The sequence below is a fragment of the Topomyia yanbarensis genome, chromosome 2, assembly GCF_030247195.1.
Source record: "Topomyia yanbarensis strain Yona2022 chromosome 2, ASM3024719v1, whole genome shotgun sequence".
Taxonomy (NCBI): Eukaryota; Metazoa; Arthropoda; class Insecta; order Diptera; family Culicidae; genus Topomyia; species Topomyia yanbarensis.
In genome coordinates, this window is record NC_080671.1 from 298698178 (window position 1) to 298721560 (window position 23383).

Genomic DNA, 23383 nt, shown 5'->3' on the forward strand with positions numbered 1-23383 from the left:
ACCGGGCGCAGCTCCGGACAGTTTGGCGGATTCATGTCCTTTGGAACAAAATGGACAGAATTGGCCTCATACCACTCCAGGACACTTTTAGAATAGTGGCATGATGCCAAATCTGGCCAAAATAGCGGAGCTTCGTCGTGCTGCTGCAAGAACGGCAAAAGGCGCTTCTCGAGGCACTCAGATTTGTAGATCTCGCCATTTACTGTGCCCTTTGTCACGAAGGGCTCACTCCTCAGTCCGCAAGAGCAGATGGCCTGCCAAATGAGATATTTGGAGGCGAACTTCGACATTTTCTTCTTCTTAAATTTGTCGTCCAAAATAGAACTTGCTCTTGCCGGTGAAAAACTCCAACCCCGGAATTTGCTTAAAATCGGCTTTTATATACGTTTCGTCGTTCATCGCACAGCAGCCATATTTTGTCAGCATCTTCTCATAGAGCTTCCGTGCCCAAGTTTTAGCCGTCGATTGCTGCCGCTCATTGCGGTTTGGGAAGTTCTGTATCTTGTATGTATGTAGTCCAGCTCTCTTCTTTGCATTCTGGATGTAGCTCTGCGACATGCCGATCTTTTTAGCCAAATCACGGCTTGAGACGTTGGGATTTGCTTTAATCATCCGCTTCACCTTTCCCTCCGTCTTTTTGTTCTCCGGTCTCGGTTTTCTTCCAGCTCCTTTGCCGTAGTCCAACGTCAACCGCTCCTGGAACCGTTTCAACACTCTGGAGACGGTTGAATGGTGAATATTCAACATTTTTCCCAACTGCCGGTGCGACAGGTCAGGAAATTCCAGGTGTTTGTAAATAATTTGTTCTCTCGACTCGCGTTGGTTCACCTCCATTTTCGTTGAATCAAATAACACGACTTCGAGTTTGACAGCATGTAAACAATACACATCAATGAGAAAGTGTGCAAAATTTGATTGATTTTTACCCAATGGTAAAAAAGTTATTCCCTGTTGAATGTGTCGCAATAATTTCGTGTTCGCCCTTTATTCAGTACACTCGCGACACTTACTTTCCGATTTCTCGCGACTGTCAAGACGAGCAATCAGGAGCGGATCAATAGATAGTTTTTTAATGTCTACTTCCCGTAGATTTCCACTCGGTTTGCTGTAGATACGATTACCTATACGCTTTAGCCGAGTTTTACGCGTTTACTCCAACCGCGGCCTAAGTATCGGTATTGTCGAAATGTATATTCCATAATAGAAAGTTGATCCAATATTTTCCGATAAATTCCTGTTGAGTTGGTTTATTACTAATTGTCATGAAAAATAAATCGCAAAGAGATTTTAGATTTGACACACGTATTGTTGAATACTCTCTCATGAATGTATGTACGTTTAAAAATAAAATTCAGGCAGTTTGCGAATCTGAAGAGACAGAATTTTATACAATAATGAAAAATACAATATTTGATCATCAGAAAATACGACAAATTCTAGCAATTCAAAGATGCTAACATTAAGTATGGTTATATATGTCATCCGTTCGTATCAAGAAGCATAATTGACTACACGCAGAAAAATTTAGCATATTTAAACCAAAAATATGTGTTATTGAATTCAATCAATTATTGTTTATCACTTTAACCAACAAAATTATTAATTTCACAATATTTTTTTTATTAGAAAAACAATGTATTTTTGCTTTCAATAAAAACATTTTTAATTTCAATAATTTTCTTTTATTTTCAATAAAAAAATTATTAGAAAGCAAAACGATAAACTTTTTTATTGAAACAATAAATAAATTTTATTGAATTCATAAAATAAATTTATTGTCTGCCGACCAATAATTTTATTTATTGAATTTAATCCATATTTTTATTGAACCTACAAATCTTTTTTCTGCGTGTACATGACTGGGTTTTGTGAACAGATGCAAACAGCGTCAACAAATGGTTGGTTTGTTTTGTTCAAAACCCGTAACCGACCTGACCCCGATAATTTCTAATTTGAAAAACCCGAACCCGACCCGAGCCCGAAAGTTCAAAATTTCAAAAACCCGGACCCAACCCGAACCCGAGAATTTCAAATTTGAAAACCCGGAACCCGACCCGAACCCGAGAAGTTTTAATTTATAGAACCCGAACCCGACCCGACCATCTCTAATGATTATGAATCTTTAGAGCGAATGAAACAATATGAATGACAAACATTGAACACTGCTTGTATACACGGAATAAAACATCACCAAAACAGCAGTTATATCCAACATAATGGTAAAATGTGCGCTTCAATAAAACGAAAGTGAGGCAAAGTTCTCTCATGGTTTCCAAATTGGCACAGCTACTGTTAGATGGTGCATTTGAACAGATTTTGATAACATCGTGTCTAAAATGGAAGTCTCACCAAATCCAACGGTTGTAGTTAAATTTAAGATTGTCAAATAATAGCAAAACCTCTTCTCACACTCACATGTGATCCAACTATTTTATGGAAGGAAAGAAAACTAGTTTACCCTACTCTTTTCGAAATCATGCTAAAACGCATACGTACCTTCAACGTCAACATCCTTTCTAATAGTATTCGAGAAAATAAAATGAATTGAGTTACTTCAAATATGTGTAACACGAAAGCATTTCTCAAAGCCCTGGATTTTTGTCTCGTTTTATCTCAAACAATCATTTTTCAAAGTACGAGTCACTAAATCAATCAAAAGAATCGATTCATTTTACCGAATGAGTCGGATACTGTTCACTCATCAAACTGAATCGGTTTGCCCATCTCTAGTGTACATGTATCTTAAATATCAGAATTGATAGACTCCCTATTATGTAGATATGCAAAAATCATTACAGAGACCTCCTTCCGTCCCTGAAGAAACTATGTACCATTTCTGGTCGAGATTGTATTTGTAATGGCAATCATAATACAAATATTCATTTAGTGCAACGAAACAATTCCAACACATTTCCTTAGTAGGTTTGTTTCAACATTGATTGTCGAAACATAGCTTCATCTAGTATAATATAGGGGGAGTGTAGATAGATGAACCACTTTTTTTGTTAATTGTTATATGTATTAGACCTTTTGCGATAAAACATTCTATATGCATGAATATGAAAGAACAAACATTACCATATGCAATACCATTTGTAAACAAAAGTAACGTGTTAGCAAAATTATATGCATTTTTGTTAAGTATGTCAAATGGCTCAAGTATCCCTACGGGAATACTTGAATCACTCCATAGGGATAGTTGAACCATTATCCAGACTATCATTAAAAATGTAGAACCATACGAAAAATCTGTCTTTTGCGCAAAAAAATAATTTCATTTGTATGTAGTATAAAATCCATATCACAAATTATTTGTTTTTGTTTTAAATATTTTTATGTTCTTTGCTTTCTCCCATCGTGTTTTTTTATCAATTTCATTTACGACCAGTCGGCAGTGATGCTATTATTTCTTATCGTCTTCTTTCCCAATTTCTAGACTAATGTGGTTGACCCTTTGGGAATCCGCGTAAGTTTCTGGTGATGGACCTGGTAGAAACCTATACTTTCTGGATGGCGATGGAACATTATAGGTATATTCAGTGAGATCTCGGACTGCTTTGATTCGTAGCCTCTAACAGGAGTTTCTACACTGCTCAATTCTAAACAATGAAAAATATAATTCTGTCTCTTGATGTCAAAAATCAGCTTCCAATTACATTTCGCGTCCTTTTTAAGTTTCTAGCGTAACGACTTAAAGTAGGGTACGAGATATTGTGTATTTTACCTGCTCGTCGTACTCTATATCCCTTCTCAAGATTGTAAATCAGCGCAGACTACATGGTTACACTCATAGTCAAGCTTGTTTGCGTTTAGCGTTTATAGTTGCACATTATTTTGACAACCCTTAACAAAAAATTACAAAAATTTTAACCTAAAAGTGGTTCATGTGTCCCCTCACAAAGTGGGTCATGTATCCCCACATGTCATAAGCCAATTTGAAATTATGTTGAGCTGGCAGGAAATATTTACCTTTGCAAATTTCTTCATATAAATAACAGATTTTGCACCCACTTACAATAACGAAAAACTTTATGATGTTTAGTCTCACAGAAGGGACACCACAAACTATTTCCAAAAAAACGCGAGGTGTCAATTGAGCATTGCATGAAAATGTATAACCTCACTTTTCTGACAGCTCAGAGAGCTTGTTTACGTGGACTTAGAAAATTTTTGGTTTCACCCAGTACAAGAAACTCGGTTCGAATTCTAACACCATGTAAACAAGCTCGCTGAACTGTCACTTTTTCGAGCATTTTTACTCATATGACATCATCTTGCAATGTCCCATTGAGGCAATTGTTAATGTACAATAACTTTGATTTTCTGTAAAAGTGGCAACAAACACTTGACGCTATCGCAAATGCGTGTGAGGTTAGCTTACCGACAGAGCTACCAAAACGCATAAGGTTTGCACTAAAATTGGTAGAATGTGACATAATATCCTTAGTGGTTTCCCTATCCCCGTGGTTCATCTATCCCCACTCTCCCCTACTTTACATAGGTTCTTCTACCATTTAATTCCACCGTTAAATTATATACTAGAAATAAATTATACTACAATATATACGCAAACGAAGATTTTAACGGAAATTACGTACTTTACATAGGTTTTTCTACCATTTAATTCCCCTATGTTTGTTTATAGTTAAATGCCAAGTACACTTCACTATTTAACAGATACCTGGTATTTCGATTACTACTTGTAATCTTCTTCAATGTTTATGTATTTGTACAAACACTGAAGAAGATTACAAGTACTAATCGGAATACCAGGTATCTGTTAAATAGTGAAGTGCAAGTGAATTTAACTATAAACAAATATAGGTGGAATTAAATGGTAGAAAATACTATGTAAAGTAAGTACATTCCGCTAAAATCCACGTTCGCGTATATATATAACGGGCTCTATGTTTGTCCTTTTTAAGTTTTTCTATACATTTTTTTAATATTTACGGAGTGCTGTAATCACAGAGAACAGATGTTAAGGTTGTGTAAAAATAAACGGTCTCTTTAAAGGTAATCGGGAGTTTACAATGTGTTAACCCTCCGGCAGTATCGATATTGCCAGAGAGAATAGCGAGAGAGACGAAAAACCAAAAATACCTTATTGACCAGACCAATCGAGCAAAGTTAATAAACATTACTCATGTCCGATTTGGAGGAGATAAGTATTTCACATGCATCAAAAAAGAAGCTTAAATTTTCTTCAGAATTTAGTCAAATCTGTGTTGCAAGGTGCATTCTAGGGTATATGTATGATTAAAAACTAGCTTTAGAATTATTCCATTTCTTTGATTCCAAATTCACATCCTTTGCAACTCAAATTCAATGATCACCATAGAGGTCGTTTTCAAAATATAATGGGAGTCATAAATTGCTGCCTGTAGAAGCGGTTGCTAAAATTATTTTGTTGGAATCATCATACAGGGAGTGTTGTCGTTTCGACTGACTTCCACTATTCGTCTCTCTCACTATTCTCATTTACATACGCGCGCACAGTGCACTGATCGACTTCCAGATGTCCCACATCAAATAGCATTTATACAGATTTATCTGTATGCCATTTATACAGATTTATCTGTATTATACAGATTTTTAAGGACAGAAACAGACCTGATACAGAATACAGATTTAATACAGATATTCAATACACAATACAGATTAACACGGATTTTAAGAATTTTCAATTGGCGGACCCTTTCTGAAATCATTTTCATTAACTTTGGCCGTTTCTTCAATAAATAATTGTTAAATGAACCATAGCACTTTTAAAAAATTTAAAACTTGAGTTAGGAAATGTACAGATTACTTTAAAGTACACAATTTAAATTCCGGTTTAATGATTGAATTTATTGTAGACAATACTTGAGGCTTATAAATGGGAATCAATTACCAAAATTCTTTTTTTTATTCAATACAGACAAAAACAGATTTTTTGTAACGAGGATACAGATTTTCAAAAAAATAATCTGGCAGCTCTGAACAGCACGGAAAAGACGCTGTAGAAAATTACCTAGTGGACCGATTGTTTTGAAACTTTCAAATAATAAAATATAACCCATCATTAAGCTTTTGGCATATTTATTTCGTTCAACTTCAATACCAACACTGTATGATCGCACTTTACGCTTAACTGCACTCATTGGGTTCTGTACAACATCTGGCTGCAGTTTCTTCTGCATTGAAACCCACTTTTTATTCATGTCTCTCTCAGATTTGATCTCCTTGGGATGCTAATAATTTCTATAAATAATCTGTCAAGTGTCAAACTTGGATATCACGCAAGTTTTAGTTGGCTTTTTTTTACGTTTTTGATAGTGTTATTCTCATTCAACCGATTCCGTTCTGTATCCGGAACTACCTCTGATTCCATCCTATAGTGAAAGTTTCTCGATATTGTGTTTATTTGCTGTTTTTATGCTGTTTGTACAGTCATCTTGAAGTGTTTTTCCCGCATTATCGACCTCTAGCACCAGTTTCGTTATATTCTGAATTGCATATATTTTGTCGTATGTAATTTTAAATTTACTTTCATTTGATGGCATTGTAAGGGAACACGTATCCGCCGGTTGATGCCAATCGAGCTGACATTTCTTTAGACTGAACAAACTAATTTATTTGTTTGTTTAGTGTTTATTTGACCAACTAGGAAACGAATACACTGGTTCTTTAATGCGGGTGGGAAATACGCATGGTCTTATCTGAGTGAATGACTTTTGAATTATGTATGAGGTTGGAGAATTGACAATTCGCAAGATCAATTCAAATCCAATTACCAATTTGCGGCAATCATTTCAGCACGAGGAACACATGTTTTATGGTCATATTTAATGCTTTACTTTTAGTCCATTAACTAGTCATTAATCAGTCAATTATACTGAGCTAAGAATAAGTACGTACTATTTAGAAACGGGGGGTGTTTTATTCGTGCATGATGTTAATATCGTTTAGGAACGCAGCATTTATATTTTTTCAGTTCCGCGTCTTCATTGTAATATCGGAAAGTTTACTCGAACGAGGTGGAAAATTGCAACACTGATAGAATATATTCGTAAATCGCTTAGAATTAGTTTCGTACAGAAAATTTTCGTGAAATATACGAATTTTTCGTACATATAATGAATCGTTCGTAGTTCTATTGAAACACTTTTATTTTTTAAAACGATTTTTTCGTGAAAACCACAAAACGACTCTGGTTGGCTTATTACGAAACAGCTTCACTCGGCAAACGAATTGTTCGCTGCTATGGACGAATATCTTTATTTACGAGCACCATTCGTCAAACCGTGAACATCGAAAGAGCTTTAATAGAGGTAGAATATGGAGTCACTGTTGCTATACGTCAGATAATTGTCGATCATCACGACGGTCTCGGTCTGACTTTAGTAGCCGTATCCGTGTCCGCCGGTTTCAGATTCTCTGAACCTCTTCTGCTTCTTGTTGATCCAGAAACCGGAGCAGTACGGATTCAGTTGAGCCATCGCGAACTGCTCGTTGGTTTTGTATGAATAAGTTTGAGTTTTTTCTCTACAGGAACAATGTCAAAATAATATGCTATTAAATACGAAAAATTCTCTTGGATGAACGAAATGAATTCGTGCTACCAACGAGATTCATGAAAAATAATTTCGTTTTCAACGACGACATTCGTGCAATGTACACTAAATAAGTAAAATTTACGAAAACTTTCGTTCATCAAGCGGCCAATTCTTCATACCACAATAAAATCGATTTTGCCAGATCTGCTCCTTAATTAAAAAAATCGATATTGTCAAACATCGATCCCAAAAGATCGAATGAAAAAATATAATAAATACGAAAACTTTTCTAAGATGAACGAAAAGCATTCGCGCGACCAACGAAATCGTTCGTAATATACATAAACTTTTATCGAAATAAACGAAACATTTCGTTCCATTCACAAAAAATAATGTCGTTATAAACGATAACATTCGTGAAATGTAAACTACATAAGTAAAATTTACGAAAACTTTCGTTCATCAAGCAGTCATTTCTACGTACCACAATAAAATCGATTTGAACACATCGATTTTTTTAAATTTAAATTTTAAATTTTAAATCGATGTTGTCAAACATCGATCCCAAAAGATCGACTGAAACAAGAAACTAATAAAACTTTTCTAAGATAAACGAAATGAATTCGTGTGACCAACGAAATCTTTCGCAATATACACAAACGTTTAATAAAATAAGCAAAACCTTTCGTTTCGTTCACGAAAAATAATGTCGTTATCAACGATAACATTCGTGCAGTGTACATTAAATGTATAAAATTTACGAAAGCTTTCGTTCGGCAAGCGGCTATTCTTGTTCATGAAATGAACGAAACCTGCTATGTACAATGAAAATACATCGTTGCGGAAAACGACGAATAAATTCGCGTATTGAACAATCAATTTCATTATATTTACGAATTTATATTATCAGTGAAGCTACGGAATCTCAATATGCTTGTGATTATACCAATAAAGACCATTTATAAATTCTGCCACGCTATTAGGAGGAAGAGATATGACTAATTGTGACATAAATGGGAGAGGAGCACGTCATGTGCTTTGACGCAATCGGCCGTTTTACGCACGATTGCGCCATGTATATTTCCCATAGAACATGAACACTTTTGCGAGTAGCGGCATAAAAGTGCTACTACCAAATGAAGGAAAAACTAAAAGAATTTTATTCGTATTAGACCAAGGGGAAAAATAACGTGGTAATATGATAGAGTGTTAGTTAGTATTAGGTAATCTTCGCGTGACATAATTTTTTAATGTTCCACCATACCACTTTTAAACTCATTGTGTACGGTTAATTTTACATTGTCGACAACCCTCCCGACAGCCGGCTGTCCGGAGTTTAAGTTGCTTTCGATGAAACAATCTCGATAAACGATTAGCCAGAGTTTAAACGTCTAGAAGATTTACGTATCCTACATTCAATAAACTATTCAAACATGCACGAAAATATAGTCTCAATCGCATCGCTTGCTTGAAGCGAATCCTGAATAACAACCCACCCACTACCCAATCCGTGGTACTTATGGGAGTATCACTGATACGGGGCCTTCCGTTAAGTAAGTACCACATCAACACTTCCTTTCTCATCCCAAGTTACGGTAAAGATGGTCGTGGCCCGCAATGGTGGCTCTCAGGCGAAACTCTCGCTTGGACTGGATCAATTTTTATTCCCAAACAATGCTCCTCAAGTAGTCTGGCTGGAAATGAGAGTCATCAGTCTGCAATCTACGAAGTATACCGTGCTTACGCAACGCATCGCAACGCATTATCGACCGCTAGCACCAGCCGCCGCAAATTTGTTCTTCATCCAGTGAAGCCCTCTGTGTCATCCACTTATCTACTGATTCGCGAGTGCTGAGCAAAACAAACATGGAAAAACAACAATGCGGATTTTGTCATCACGATATCAACGATTTGGAACCTGTGCGTTCTGGCATGTGTGAAACTCCTTTCCATATTAGCCAAAATTGCTGTGGTTTCAATCTTCGCCCCTGTAAGGATGTCTTTGCCCAAGGCAAGGCTATATTTATTTGTACAACATGCAGGTGCGAGCTTAATGGCAAGAGTATTCGAGCGTATATGGCGGAGCAAAACAAAAACAATGTTTCTCCAAGCGCAAGCACCGACAATATCTCAACACAAATACAACAACTGGCTGGTATTGTTGAAACGCTAAGCAAAAAAGTGGACAGCATTGCGATTACTTCAACTCCAAAACCCTCCACTTCCCGTGAAATGAAGATACCCATATGGCCAGGATTGAGCTCGAAGCGCCGTCGTGGCGAAAATGATCAATCGGTTCGGCCAGCTACCGATCGTGGTACTAATCCAATTGATTTCGGCGACCTCTCTGTCGCCTTAATCACACCAGTCGCGCCCCCACCAAGATTTTGGCTTTTTTGTCTGGCTTCCAACCATTGATCAACAATTGAGTTCTACAAGATGACGACACGAATGAGCTCATGATGAATGAAGCTCATGTTTGACAATTCTCGGTGGTTTGTTTACTTTGTCAGTGGCGTGAGTTCGAGTGCGAGGGGTGCTCATCTGTTACATTCGAACTCACGTAACTTGTGGGGTTATGTCGGTTGGTGTAAAAACTAATGACGATGTGCAGAAGATTGTCGCCCGCTGCTTAGATTTGGATACTCCGTTTGAAGTTATTCGTCTTGTACCAAAAGGAAAGGACGTGAGCAATATGAACTACATCTCGTTTAAAATTGGCCTTGATCCAGCACATAAGGAACAAGCCCTAAACGCAGCATGTTGGCCCGCCAGTCTGATGTTCAGAGAGTTTGTCGATATTTCAAAAAACCCGATGAGACGACCGTTTTTTTCACAAGAGAACAACCAGCAGCAACACCAACACAGTAGCAACCGTTTCCAGTGACAATAGTTTGAATGCAGTGCGATATTCTGCTGACGGTGGGAACCCTTGTGCTAGGGTTCCCATCAGAGGCGAGTATTTGAATGTTTCTTCTTCTCCTTTACCTGCATTCAATGATTGTCCCTTGCAGCATCTACCCGATCGCGATAACAGTATTCTGTCGTATTATCAGAACGCGAGAGGATTAAGAACGAAGATTGAAGCCTTGTTCCTGAACTCTGCAGATTGCGACATTTGCGTGATCATTTTGACCGAAACTGGACTGGACGATTGCATCACCTCACTTCAACTGTTTGGATTGACTTACAACGTGTTTCGCTGCGATCGTTGTCGGCGCAATAGTGACAAATCTCGATTTGTGGGTGTTTTGGTAGCGGTAGCACAACAGTATGCCAGTCAGTTAATGAGAACGATGAATGGACAGAATTTAAAGCAAGTTTCTGTCTCTGCGCTGATAAATGGGAAAAAATATTGATATGCGCTATTTATATTCCACCAGATCGTAGTCATGATCTAAATGTGATCAATGAGCACATTGCCTCCGTAAATGAATTGTGTGATAAAAGTTTGCCAGGTGATGCAGTGCTCGTGTGTTATGATTACAATCAGCCACGTATGCTTTGGGTTCAGAGTGATTTTGGTATTGTATGCAATAGTTCGCATTTGCCACTTACTAGCCACACGCTGCTAGATGCCACGGAGTTTCTGGGTCTTGCACAGAAAAATCTTGTATGTAATTTGCTCGGACGTACACCAGATCTTGTTTTCTGCCCTTTCGATTGTGATACTAGAGTTGATAGTTGCGTTGCCCCGCTACTACCGGCAGATACCCATCATTCACCGCTAGTCATTTCAATCCATACAAATACTGAAAGCATCCAATCGTCGACAATTAACGACATTAGCAATAGGCGCTAATTGAATTATCGGCTGATAGATTTTGCTATTCTTTCTGATTATTTGAGCAATGTTGATTGGTATTCGATGTTTGCAAATGAAGATGTTAATGATATGGCAGCAAGTTTTCGTGGTTAAATTAACCGGTGGCTTGAATTTAATGTTCCTTGTGTCAAACTGCCCGCTTCCCCTGCTTGGAGCACGTTGCAGTTACATCAGTTAAAGCGTGAGCGGAACGCTTATCAACGTAAACTTCGCCGCCAACGGACCCTTGCCAATGCTTGCAACTTTCATCGATCTGTCAATGCATATCGTTCTCTAAACGACAGTTTGTATCCCTATGTGCTTCGCATGTAGACTAACCTACGACGCAATCCACGATGTTTTTGGCGATTTGTAAATTCCAAAAGAAAAAACTCATCGATACCGTCAAATGTCTTTCTTGGTAGTGCGGTCGCTACCTCAGCTTCCGAATCCTGTGAATTATTTGAGAGGCATTTCGCTGAAGTTTTCTCGAGCAGCTTTACTTCAAGACAAGAGGCAGAAGATGCTGCTACCGATGTTCCCATCGGTGTAATTGATTTGGATACTTTTGTTATTACGCCTGAATTGGTTGAACATGCCACAAAGAAAATAAAAAGCTCTTTTTCACTTGGACCAGATGGCTTGCCCGCAGTTGTTCTACGCCGCTGTACCCCTGCTTTGGCAGGTCCATTGAGTAGGATTTTCAATCGATCATTTGAGCAAGTATATGGAAACAGTCATACATGTGTCCTATTTTTAAGGATGACGATCGGCGGAACGCTGCAAATTATCGTGGAGTAACCAGTCTTTCTGCATCCTCGAAACTTTTTGAGATAATTGTGAGGGCTGAGTCTGCTTCCTCATCAGATCAGAAGCAAAAAAACACACCGCTTTCGAACAGCATACAAACAAATATACTACCCGCGCCGCGCCGCTCTAACGTGTACGTGTAATAGGGTTACTGTGCCCTAATTCATCTTAGCACCTCTATTCATCTTACCCATTTGAACACATTAGTTAGAGCAGTGTCTGCTATCTCTATTCAACGCATTAGCTCATATGGTAGGATGAATAAAGGTGCGTCGTACTCAACTTTTCACTTCGCTCAAACGCGAATATTTTACATTTTCCAAACTAGATCTTTTATGGAACTGTTTCTTAGGAAGGAAGCAAAGATGTTAATACATATATAAGCGTAATCCAATCACTGTAAGCCGAGTTATCAGCGAAATAGTGTGACAACCTGACTAATGAGATGAATAAGGGCTCGTCTACCCTATATAGACACAGGAAAGTTCCGTTGCACCTAACTGTGAGTGAAATGAGTGCACCACAAAATAAATTTCGCCCATTATGGGAGAACACAATCGCGATTGATTTTTCGCAGACTCGTCTTAGACCTTCAGTGCGCGAGGTGGAGCAGTTGGTTAAGGTGAAAATGGAACTTGATCTTACCGAGGTTTCACACGTACAGCTTCACCACACGAGGCAAGTAGTTCTTATAACGTTCAACTCCTTAGCCGAGGCAGCAAGATTCGTAGCAAAGAACAATATGCAACATGATGTTGAATATGAAAACGTCAAAACCAAGATCCCTGTGTATATGGATCTCGATCTAACTGAAATAAAACTTCATGATCTGGCACCTCGTACTAGTTCGGATTGCAATAAAAGATTCATGTCGAAGTATGGAGAAGTGGAATCCGTCACAACTGATACTTGGAGAAACTTTTTCCCTGGCATACTCAACGGTGTTCGGGTGGTGCGAATGCGGCTATACCAACCTGTTTGCGCCAAATTCTTTAAATTTTCTGAATTCAACCTAAATGTATTTTGTCCTAATTCTTGAGTGTATTTTTAAATCGTATGTTATGAGTCACCCTAATCTAAATGTAAAGTATCATTGTGTATCCTAGTAATGTAAGCAAAATCAGTACTAATAAAGAATCCAACGGGAAGCAAGCAAAAGGCAACAACCGCGAAACCGGCAGATTAGTTCGATACCGAAATAGTGTATATATCTTTCTCTCCGAAGACCCGTGATCCCGCTATCAGTTTCTCGATCCATGTAGCTTATAGAGTGGTGAAGGTGCTGTAAAATCCGCGAAAAGTGTTGACACCTGTGTAAATACTTTGTTGCCCAAGTGAACCATAGCTCTGATTCGCTGCAAGCTATAGGCACTAAGAAAAACCTTTGGGAAACCGGCAATATTAAGATCCAGCGCGATCATTTGGTCCTTCGAGCCGGATGCCAAGGATATCCTGAGTCAGAGTTGTGAGTGTGTATTTGGCGTATCAATCGATAAACAGATTGATTGTTACACTGCATTGCTTTGGGACAAAACTGAACGGTGCTCCTATGATAAAAGACGGCATCTTTCTGTGCAACAAGTACGTGTGATAGTTGAACAGCAACGTTCCCTAGTGCGAAGCGGCAAAGTGTAGAAGATAACGCAAATTATCTGTGTGTGATGTGCTCCAGTCGATTAGGCAGTAAAACGTGCTAGTGTTGAGATGATTCATGAGATATAATTGCGGTGAGTGAATGCACGTTTGGATAAATCGCGAAGCAAGTGGTCAAAATATAATCTTCCGTTCATGAAAGCCAGTTGAATCATCGGTGAGGTTTGTGACAAGTGTTGCATTTGCGTCGTGTTTGTTTTTCGACCCAGTACTTAATCAGAATGTCCAAAGGCGAGAAAATTGTAGTCGAAAGAGTTATACAACGCAAAGGTTGTTATGTCACGTGTGAGTTGGTGGAGAAATTTATCAACGAGTACGTAGATGATCGAGACCAGGTCCAGATCTCAGTGCGCATCGATGTTCTGCACCGCGCATATCAAAATTTCTTGGAGGCTCAGGCCGAAATAGAGAAAAATGAAAAACAAGAATCGTTGGACGCCCGCTTCATGTAACGTATAGATTTCGAAGAACGATATTGTGTTGCCAAAGGGTTTCTTCTGTCGAAACGTTCTGTTGATGCTCATGAGTTAGCACTCAACAGTTCTGCAAATTCCAATACCGTACCACCTGCTGCAAACCATCACTTACGTCTACCGAAGATTGATCTCCCAAAATTTAATGGTGACTTTTCCCGTTGGATGACCTACCGAGACACGTTCCAATCGATGATACACGTTAATGCTGAGATTCCCGCAGTTGTCAAGCTCCAGTACTTACTGCAATCATTAGAAGGAGAAGCTAAAAAGCCATTCGAGAGCACTGATGTTATAGCCGATAACTATGGTATAGCTTGGGAGACGCTCCTGAGAAGATACGACAATCGCAGATTGTTAAAGCGCCAACTGTTTCGCGCTTTGTAAGATCTTCCCTCCTTGCATTCGGAGTCTGCACAAGACCTGCATACATTGGCTGATGACTTTCTTCGACATGTCAAGGCACTTGCTAAGCTAGGCGAACCCGTTAATCAGTGGGACACTCCACTCACTAGCATTTTGTCCTACAAACTGGATTCCACAACCCTGCAGTGTTTTGAAGAGAAAATGTGCAATAAAGAAAAGGTGACGTATGAAGAGCTCGTAGAATTCTTATACCAACGAGTCCGAATTTTGGAATCTGTCGCTTCAGATATGCACCACCGTATTCAGTCCTGTTCAACGGGGGCTGGCAAACTGCAAATTTCAAAAATGGCTTCAAATGCTGCTGTTTCCATCCAACCAGCTCTTGTAAGTGGTCAAGACACGCAGAATAATGATGTAGGATGTGTCGTCTGCTCCGAACGACATTCTATCTACCAATGCTCAGCGTTTTATCAAATGCCCGTTGCTCAGCGTTGCGAATTGGTGTCCACACGAAGACTATGCTGGAACTGTCTGTCTCCGGGACATATAAGCAGAAGGTGTAATTCCAAGTTTTCTTGTCGCCATTGTAACGAAAGGCACCACTCACTGCTCCATACTTCCGATACCGACCTCGTTGCTTCTGTTGAAGGATCATCTGAGATACACCCTCAACCATCCACATCCTCTGGACTGAGCAGCGTGGATCCCCGCAGAAACGGTTGCATTTTCCTAGAAACTGTTACCCTTCACGTTGTTGATCATTTCGGAAAGGTACATATCGCACGGGCTCTGCTGGACTCAGGATCAACATCGAACTTTATGTCCTACAGCCTAGCAGACCGACTGGGACCAAGCTCCCCTATAGAAATTGCTGTTGCAGGAGTTGGGCATGTAATTAATATCAACCGACAGCTTACCGCAACAATAAAAGCCGTTTCATTGCCGTTCTCCACGACACTCAATTTTTTGCTTGTTGCACAACCAAGTTTGAAGTTGCCCAGCGTTCCGGTAGACGTCGCAGCATGGAAGATTCCAGAAGTAACATTAGCAGACCCGCAATTCCATACACCTGGTGGAATCGATCTCATAATTGGTGGTGAACTATACCAGAGTTTGCACACAGGACGGAGACTGTCCTTAGGAGACGGTCTTCCAATGCTCGTCGAAACTTTGCTTGGATGGACTGCTTCTGGAGGAATGAACAACGCAGTCGCTGAAAATAATCCAGTATGTTTAGTATCTGCGACGAACACTTCTATGCAAATATCTCTCCAGGAATATGATACGATTGCTAACACCGATACTGCTCGTACTGTCGTACCACTATTCGTTCCGTTATGCTCCACCACCACTGCGTACGTTCCGCCTCTTTCGTGTCATCCACATACCGTTAGGTCGAAGGTTAAAGAGTATCGAATACCACACAGTGTCCTTTGCAACCACGAAATGCTTTTCAATCGTCCTCACCGAGAAAATGTCATAACCTACTATTCACCAATGGAATCGCCTCCAAGTCTTCGATACAACAATTTCTCTGAAAGCACCCTCCAACACCCCATGTAGAGCAGCATTCCAACTGCTCGATGCTCAATAGGAAAGGAAAAAGCTATCAGCTGTACTACCGTTCCTGGTGCAACGATATAATCATCTACAACAGTATATATGTGGTTTTACTCGTTGCCAAGGAGGAATCGATGATCGTCGAGATGATGAAGATTCGTTGAAACAACTGTTTCAAGGTAGCCGGAATGTTTGCGCCAAATTCTTTAAATTTTCTGAATTCAACCTAAATGTATTTTGTCCTAATTCTTGAGTGTATTTTTAAATCGTATGTTATGAGTCACCCTAATCTAAATGTAAAGTATCATTGTGTATCCTAGTAATGTAAGCAAAATCAGTACTAATAAAGAATCCAACGGGAAGCAAGCAAAAGGCAACAACCGCGAAACCGGCAGATTAGTTCGATACCGAAATAGTGTATATATCTTTCTCTCCGAAGACCCGTGATCCCGCTATCAGTTTCTCGATCCATGTAGCTTATAGAGTGGTGAAGGTGCTGTAAAATCCGCGAAAAGTGTTGACACCTGTGTAAATACTTTGTTGCCCAAGTGAACCATAGCTCTGATTCGCTGCAAGCTATAGGCACTAAGAAAAACCTTTGGGAAACCGGCAAATATTAAGGCAAATATTAAGATCCAGCGCGATCACAACCTATACCGTCTTACTTGACTTTCGAGGGCAAATCATCCCAAGGTGTTAACTACATACAAAGAACCCTATGCACATATCCTGGGCAGACGCCTACGTGCCAGTTCTGTAATCAGACGGCAAACTACGGTAAGCCATGTGCCAAAACAACTAAAGCAAACTCATCTACAACCACCACTACCAAACAGCCTTCAACATCTTCTGATACACAAAAGACAGCCGGCCTAAAAATGAATGCCGAACAAACAATATCCCACGGCATCTCAAAGCCATTAGTTAACGGACGCAGGGAAGAAATAAACAAGAACGAAGACGGCTATATCAGCGTAACTCGAAAACACAAAAAACACCAAAAGGCTAACCACAGATAACAAACGTTTAGGCTCGATTTGAATCGTGTGTAAATACCCGCTACTGAAATTCCGAATAAATCAGGCGTATGAAACACGTTTGGCAAACGTTTGTAGATGGCGCAGTGATCGATGCAATGCAGTTAGAGTGCAGCTGTCTGTCAAACGCGTGTAGCAAACAGTTGCGCAGATGGCAACAATGAAACACAGGTTTCTAACGTTTATCAATTTGAAAGTTTACACAGGTTTTTGAAGAAATTTTGTTCTAGCCTAAACGTCTGTTATCTGTGGGCTAACAGCGAGCAACAGAGCCAATCTAGCGATGACACAACCACGAGCGAGGGAGAAGGCAGACAGAATTATCAGCAAGCGGCAGAAGGTACACCCGACCATCGCTCACCACCAAGAAAGAAAATAAACACAAGAAGCAGAAAGCAGTGCGCCCAGGATAGCCGACAGAAATGATACTCGGTTGTTTATATTTTTTTTCTATCTATTTTGAATTTAAAAATTATTTGTATTATTTTCAAAATGGCGAATGACCCTCGAGGTTAAAGCCTTAATAAATAATAATAATAATAATTGTGAGTGCTGCCATGTTAGATTGTGCAAAGAATTACATCTCGTTTGTTCAGCATGGACTTATGCCAGGAAGATCAGTCGCAACAAACTTGCTGAGTTTCACGTACAAGTGATCATAGGATACTTCTTTGCTAGTTATCTCCACTGGGAATGTCTTCACAACTCGTGGCCTGGTTGGAATCGTATCTTTCTGGTTTACAAGTTTCACAAGTAACATTGAATGATAGCATATCATCGCAGTGCTCAAATAAATCAGGTGTTCCGCAAGGCAGTAACTTAGGACCCTTGCTATTCGCAATATTTTTAACGATATCGCGTTGCTTTTGGGAGCTGGTTGTAAATTCGTTTATGCAGATGATTTGAAACTGTACCTCCTAGTTCACACGGTAGAGGATTGTTGGCGCTTACAAGGTCTGCTGCAACTGTTTGTTGATTGGTGCTGCACTGCCCATAAAAGCATAAGAGTCCCATATGGATTTTTGTCGAAAATGAGTTATCTGTTGGATTGTATTCTGTATCACCACTGAATCACAATGCACAAATAAAATTACCAGGTTTGTTTAGAAAATATCGAAAAAATATCAAAACATGTTTGTCCCATCCATAAGGCTCAATGAGAATGTAAATCTTCAACAGCGGTTTTCTCGGCTTGCTGTTTTTCAATATGGGACTCTTATGCTTTTATGGGCAGTGCAAGAATAAGCTTGTCATTAACGTGGCCAAATGCCAAGTGATAACGTTTCATCGAATTCCACGACCCGTTATGTTCGATTACAGCATTAGCGGCATCGTTTTGACGAGAGTCGATCAGGTGTGCGATTTGGGAGTGCAGTTGGATGCAAAGCTGATGTTCGATTCACAACGCTCGTTGATCATCTCAAAAGCTTCGCGTCAATTGGGTTTTATCTTCAAAATTGCTAAAGAATTCAAGGATACGCTTTGCATGAAAGCTCTGTACTGTTCATTCGTTCGCCCGATTCTTGAAAACGCCTCAGTGATCTGGTTTCCACATCAAGTTTCGTGGTGCATTAGAATCGAACGAGTGCAGAAACGCTTCGTTCGCATGGCACTAAGAAGCCTGCCATGGCGAGACCCAGTTAATCTGCCACCATATCCAATTGCTGGGACTTGAAACATTACAAAGTCGCCAAGAAATTCAACAGGCGGTATTTATCGCAAAACTAATCAACGGGGAGGCTCCAGAGATACTTGCGGAAGTAGATTTTCGTATACCAAATCGATCACTGCGAAACGGAACCCTACTTCAACACAGATTCCATACACTGAAAAAAATCCAAACGTTAATTCTATTTGCTTCAAACCGCTTAAAATTCATATGAAGAAGAAATGCTATTGTTATCTCGCGCACACATACTTTCTATGTGTCAACTGTATAAACTATGTATGCACACACATAAGTTATATGTGCATATTGTTATAGAATGAGGTTTTATGTGCCTAATAGTTATGAAATGTGAATGTAAGATTAATATTTCTTGTAAATACACACATTAGGTTTATGTGCCAGCAAATAGTGTCTATATGCCTCCGTTAATTGCAAAAATCTATGTGTAAATTCAATAGACATAACGTTAACTTTTTTTTAGTGTAGAACCGTATTTGGATACAACGAACCGATTGCTGCATGTATTCGCGCATTTACCGCCATAGGAGAGCTTTTCGAATTTGGTGAGCCGTCCAGCCGCTTTGCCGACAAAATTACACGATCTGCTGTGTTTTGATATTACTTTTAATGCGAAGATTTGTAGGTGTATGTGATTTTAAAATATGGTGGTTTTTGCGCCCGTCTGAGAATGGCATGAAACGTGTCCAACTCAGATGAGCTTTTCCCCATCCTGACTGTCCATGTAGACTCTAAAGTCCGATGGACATAATAAAGAAAGAAATAAATAAATAAATAATTGCCTGAATGAAGACATGGAGCTAGATCCGGCCAGAAGATCATAAGACCATAGAGTTACTTCAACAGAAAAAGTCCCGGTACTCGCGAACGGTGCACTCCGTTTGCCACATGAGCAGATCGCTTGCCAGATCATGTATTTCTTGACAGGCTTTGAAAGTTTTTGTTTCTTTACTTCCTACGGAACATCAAACTTGAACAGGGTTGGGAAGGACAGTAGACCCGGAAACTGCCGGAAATCTGCCTTGACCTAAGACTCATCATCCATGATAAGACAATGCGGCTTCGTCAGCATCTGTACAGTTTCCGGGTCCGTGACTTTCTCACCGTATTTTGCCGTTCGTCACGATTTAGACCCTTCTGCACTTTGTACGTATGCAGTCCCTCCCGGTCCTTGGCTCTATGAACGAAAGACTTGGACAGATTCAACTTTTTAAGCGCATCCCTGACCGAAGCATTGGCATTCCGCTTAAACGCTTTCACTACAAGGTTGTGGTCCTGATCACTAATAGAACATCCATTTTGATCGCATTTTTCCTTACGTGCGATGCTCAGAGCAGGAGGAAATACCCAATGCATTACTTTCTACAGCGCTTCCTCAGTGGTGTAATTTGATGTGGGACACCCTTCTAAAAACAACCGCAGCGCATCTGGTTTTATCCGTGTAAAGGGTTACATCACAGTAACATGTTAAGAATCGATTTGTAATTGCCAAAAATGTGCTTAAGGATCTCAACAATGCACAGTGGTCGGAAACGCCAAAAACGTGAACTTAATTCACTAGAGGCCAAACCATCGAATATATTCACAAGATGTCTTTGAAGGAATTGTTCGTATGAATATTCCCCACAATTTGAAAACAATTGATATTAGGCATGGCTTGTTGGTGGTTGGAACTTATTATGGGAGTTAACCTACTTTGCGTCAAATCAAATTTAACTGTCTGTATGATTGCGTCGCATATTTCGTATGAGTGTGACAAAAAGTAACTGTGTATGGATGTAACCGCGATCCCCGCAATGTTTGAGAGTATATGATGGGGTTGAGAATGATCTTCGAGAATGAGTGATAGGTTTAAGAACTTCTTGCACGAGAACCATTTCAAGCAAAATCGGTTTGTTTTACTGTGCGTGGTTCTATTCATCCGAAAGCTTAGCTCAAAGATTGCACCATCTGCTTTGGCAAAACCATATGCGCCTCCGTTTTAAAATATTCAATGGCTCCACACTACAAACACACTGCGCAACAAGCGAACAGACAATTCATTATAGCCTAACGAGACGGTATGTAATACTTCATTTTTCGTTTCTCTTTTTTTACAAATTTTTACCATTTCTAATGTTTTCAAATTTCTTAACTGCTTTCGAGTGTATATTCCTGATTTACTGCAATTAAAAATAAATTTGACATCTGTATAAATGTGTAATGCTTTCACTTAAAAAGAATTTATTTATTTTTAATTTTAAATGTGAAAATGTTTCGCTTTATGTGTACCACTGTTTTGTGATAATATGTCTAATGAGATGTGCATAAGCTAATCAACTCTGACTTTTTTTTTGGCATACGCCATACGGCAGTTAAGCGCAAAAGTTGACCACGCTCATATACCTACATGTTCGTAAAATGAACGCCAACATTCATCAGGTTTGGTCTGCTTAGTATATACCACTCTGTTTCTGATAGCTCTGAACGATTCGACATGCACCTTGTTTGAAATGCTTATACTACTTTTAATTGTGTTTACTAACAAAAACGTCTGTTGCAAAAACAAATGCCCGCTCAGTTCATAAGCAACAAATCAAAATATAACCTGTTGATATTTCAGAATTCAATCAAAAATGGTAAAATTGTCTAGTCTTTTGTATAGAGTATTGTTATGGATCATGAACGCCGTGCGACTGTAAAACTTTGTGATGTAGTTATAAAACATTTTCTCGCATAAAAACGATTTAGCCCGACCATCCTGTCCCCTAAGGACCCCCAAAACGAGAAAATTCAAACCAAAGATTTTTTTTCTTATTCCTAATTTAAAATTGTACGCAAGACAAACACAGACAAATCAGACTGGGATTCTTCAGCATAGGAATCGCATAATAATGTAATGTCTCCCTTATGAAGAAAAAAGGAATATAAACGACTATTTATGGTGGACATGTGACTGCTAAAATGAATGACGTAATTAGATGTACATGTGAGTGCTAAATTAAATGACGTAATTAGATTTTGTACACAGCATTAATTCATGAACTTTTAGAGTGAAATACATGATCAAAAATAGTTTTACACGGTCAAGATCCCACAATTTCGAAACTGTCAAATTTGAAATTTGAATATCTTCGATAAAGTTTTACTACAAAAAATGGCACAACTTTTGATAAAATTATATGGACGATTAATCTTAATAGTAAATTAAATAATCCTAAAAGTAACAGAAATTGATAATAATATGTAGTGAGTGAAAATACCTGATAAATTATTTGATATCTGGGAAGACATGAACCAATTTCGGTTGAAATCTGAAACATACACTAATAGGCTCGCTTCGATTCAATTTTTTTGTAATGTGTTTTCTACTTCAAACAAATCTCACAACGTCACAATCTTAATGAATCTAGTTAGGAATACATTACCTTTAAGAACACCTGCTATTGTTTGATTAAGTGTGATATGGAAAAAATCTCTCTTAAGAAATTTTACACAATACCACATTGCAATTAAAAGAATATTTTACAATCCTTCTCATCTGTCTCTTCAAATGTTCCGTATTCTATGCTTACATTAATGTGGCAGTGTTCTCATATAAATTTACAATTCATGTTGGCCATTAACATAAAATACAGTCAGTTTTCGTACTTTTTGTACAGTCACCAGTATAGTACGCCTATCCATTATTTTCAGTAAGCAGACGTTTGTACAGACATATAGGACGTGTTGTCTAACCCACTGCCCATGATCGCATAAAAGTCCCATAAGCATAGGAAATCCCATAGAAAACGGGACAATTATGCGTTCATGGGTAGCCCATCACTGGTGAAATGACTAACGGTAGTAAAATGTTGTTGAAAGCTCTGTGTATTACCAAGGTCCTGAGAACTATTTACTGTATTCCAATTGTGTGGGTTCAAATAATTAACCATCTCTTCCCACTAGCCCCGCAATCTCTACCCATTCTTCGATTGGAACCAACTGTCTCTTATCTCAAACCGGGAGAGTCCGTCGAAGTCGATTGTACTTCCTCAGCCGGAACGCATGTGCCCATCGTATGGGAGAGAACCGGCGGACAACCGCTACCTTACAACTTTAGGGTGCGTATTTCGAAAAACAATGATTATCGGTATTCTGTCGTTCATCATCACATTTTAAATTTCAGCAAGACGGAAATAGACTGATAGTACAAGATGTAACGGAGCTAGATAGTGGAAAATACACGTGCGTTTGCCGTACTGACGAGGGTCTGGAATACATTTCCGATTTTGAACTGAACGTTAACTCAGCCAGACAACCAGAAACTCTTCAGAAAACCGCGAAGGTGGAATACGCTGACCGAGGTTCAACGGTAAAGCTACAATGCAACACTGATATTTACCCTACATCATTCCAATGGTCACGAGATCGCGGTTCGTTCAACGCCGACCAGAATATAACTATTGTAAGTAATGAACGTTAAGAAATAGCGA

At 39.1% G+C, this 23383-nt stretch overlaps 1 protein-coding gene across 2 annotated transcripts in view; it reads left to right on the top strand.

Annotated features, from left to right (window-relative positions):
* The window catches only part of LOC131683324 (basement membrane-specific heparan sulfate proteoglycan core protein), a 672949-nt gene that overhangs the window by 635535 nt on the left and 14031 nt on the right, over window positions 1-23383 (top strand). For both annotated transcript variants that reach the window (XM_058965199.1, XM_058965200.1), the window contains 2 exons: window positions 22857-23011; window positions 23077-23355. In XM_058965199.1, the coding sequence (XP_058821182.1) occupies window positions 22857-23011; window positions 23077-23355 (434 nt within the window). The remainder of the gene's footprint in view (window positions 1-22856; window positions 23012-23076; window positions 23356-23383) is intronic.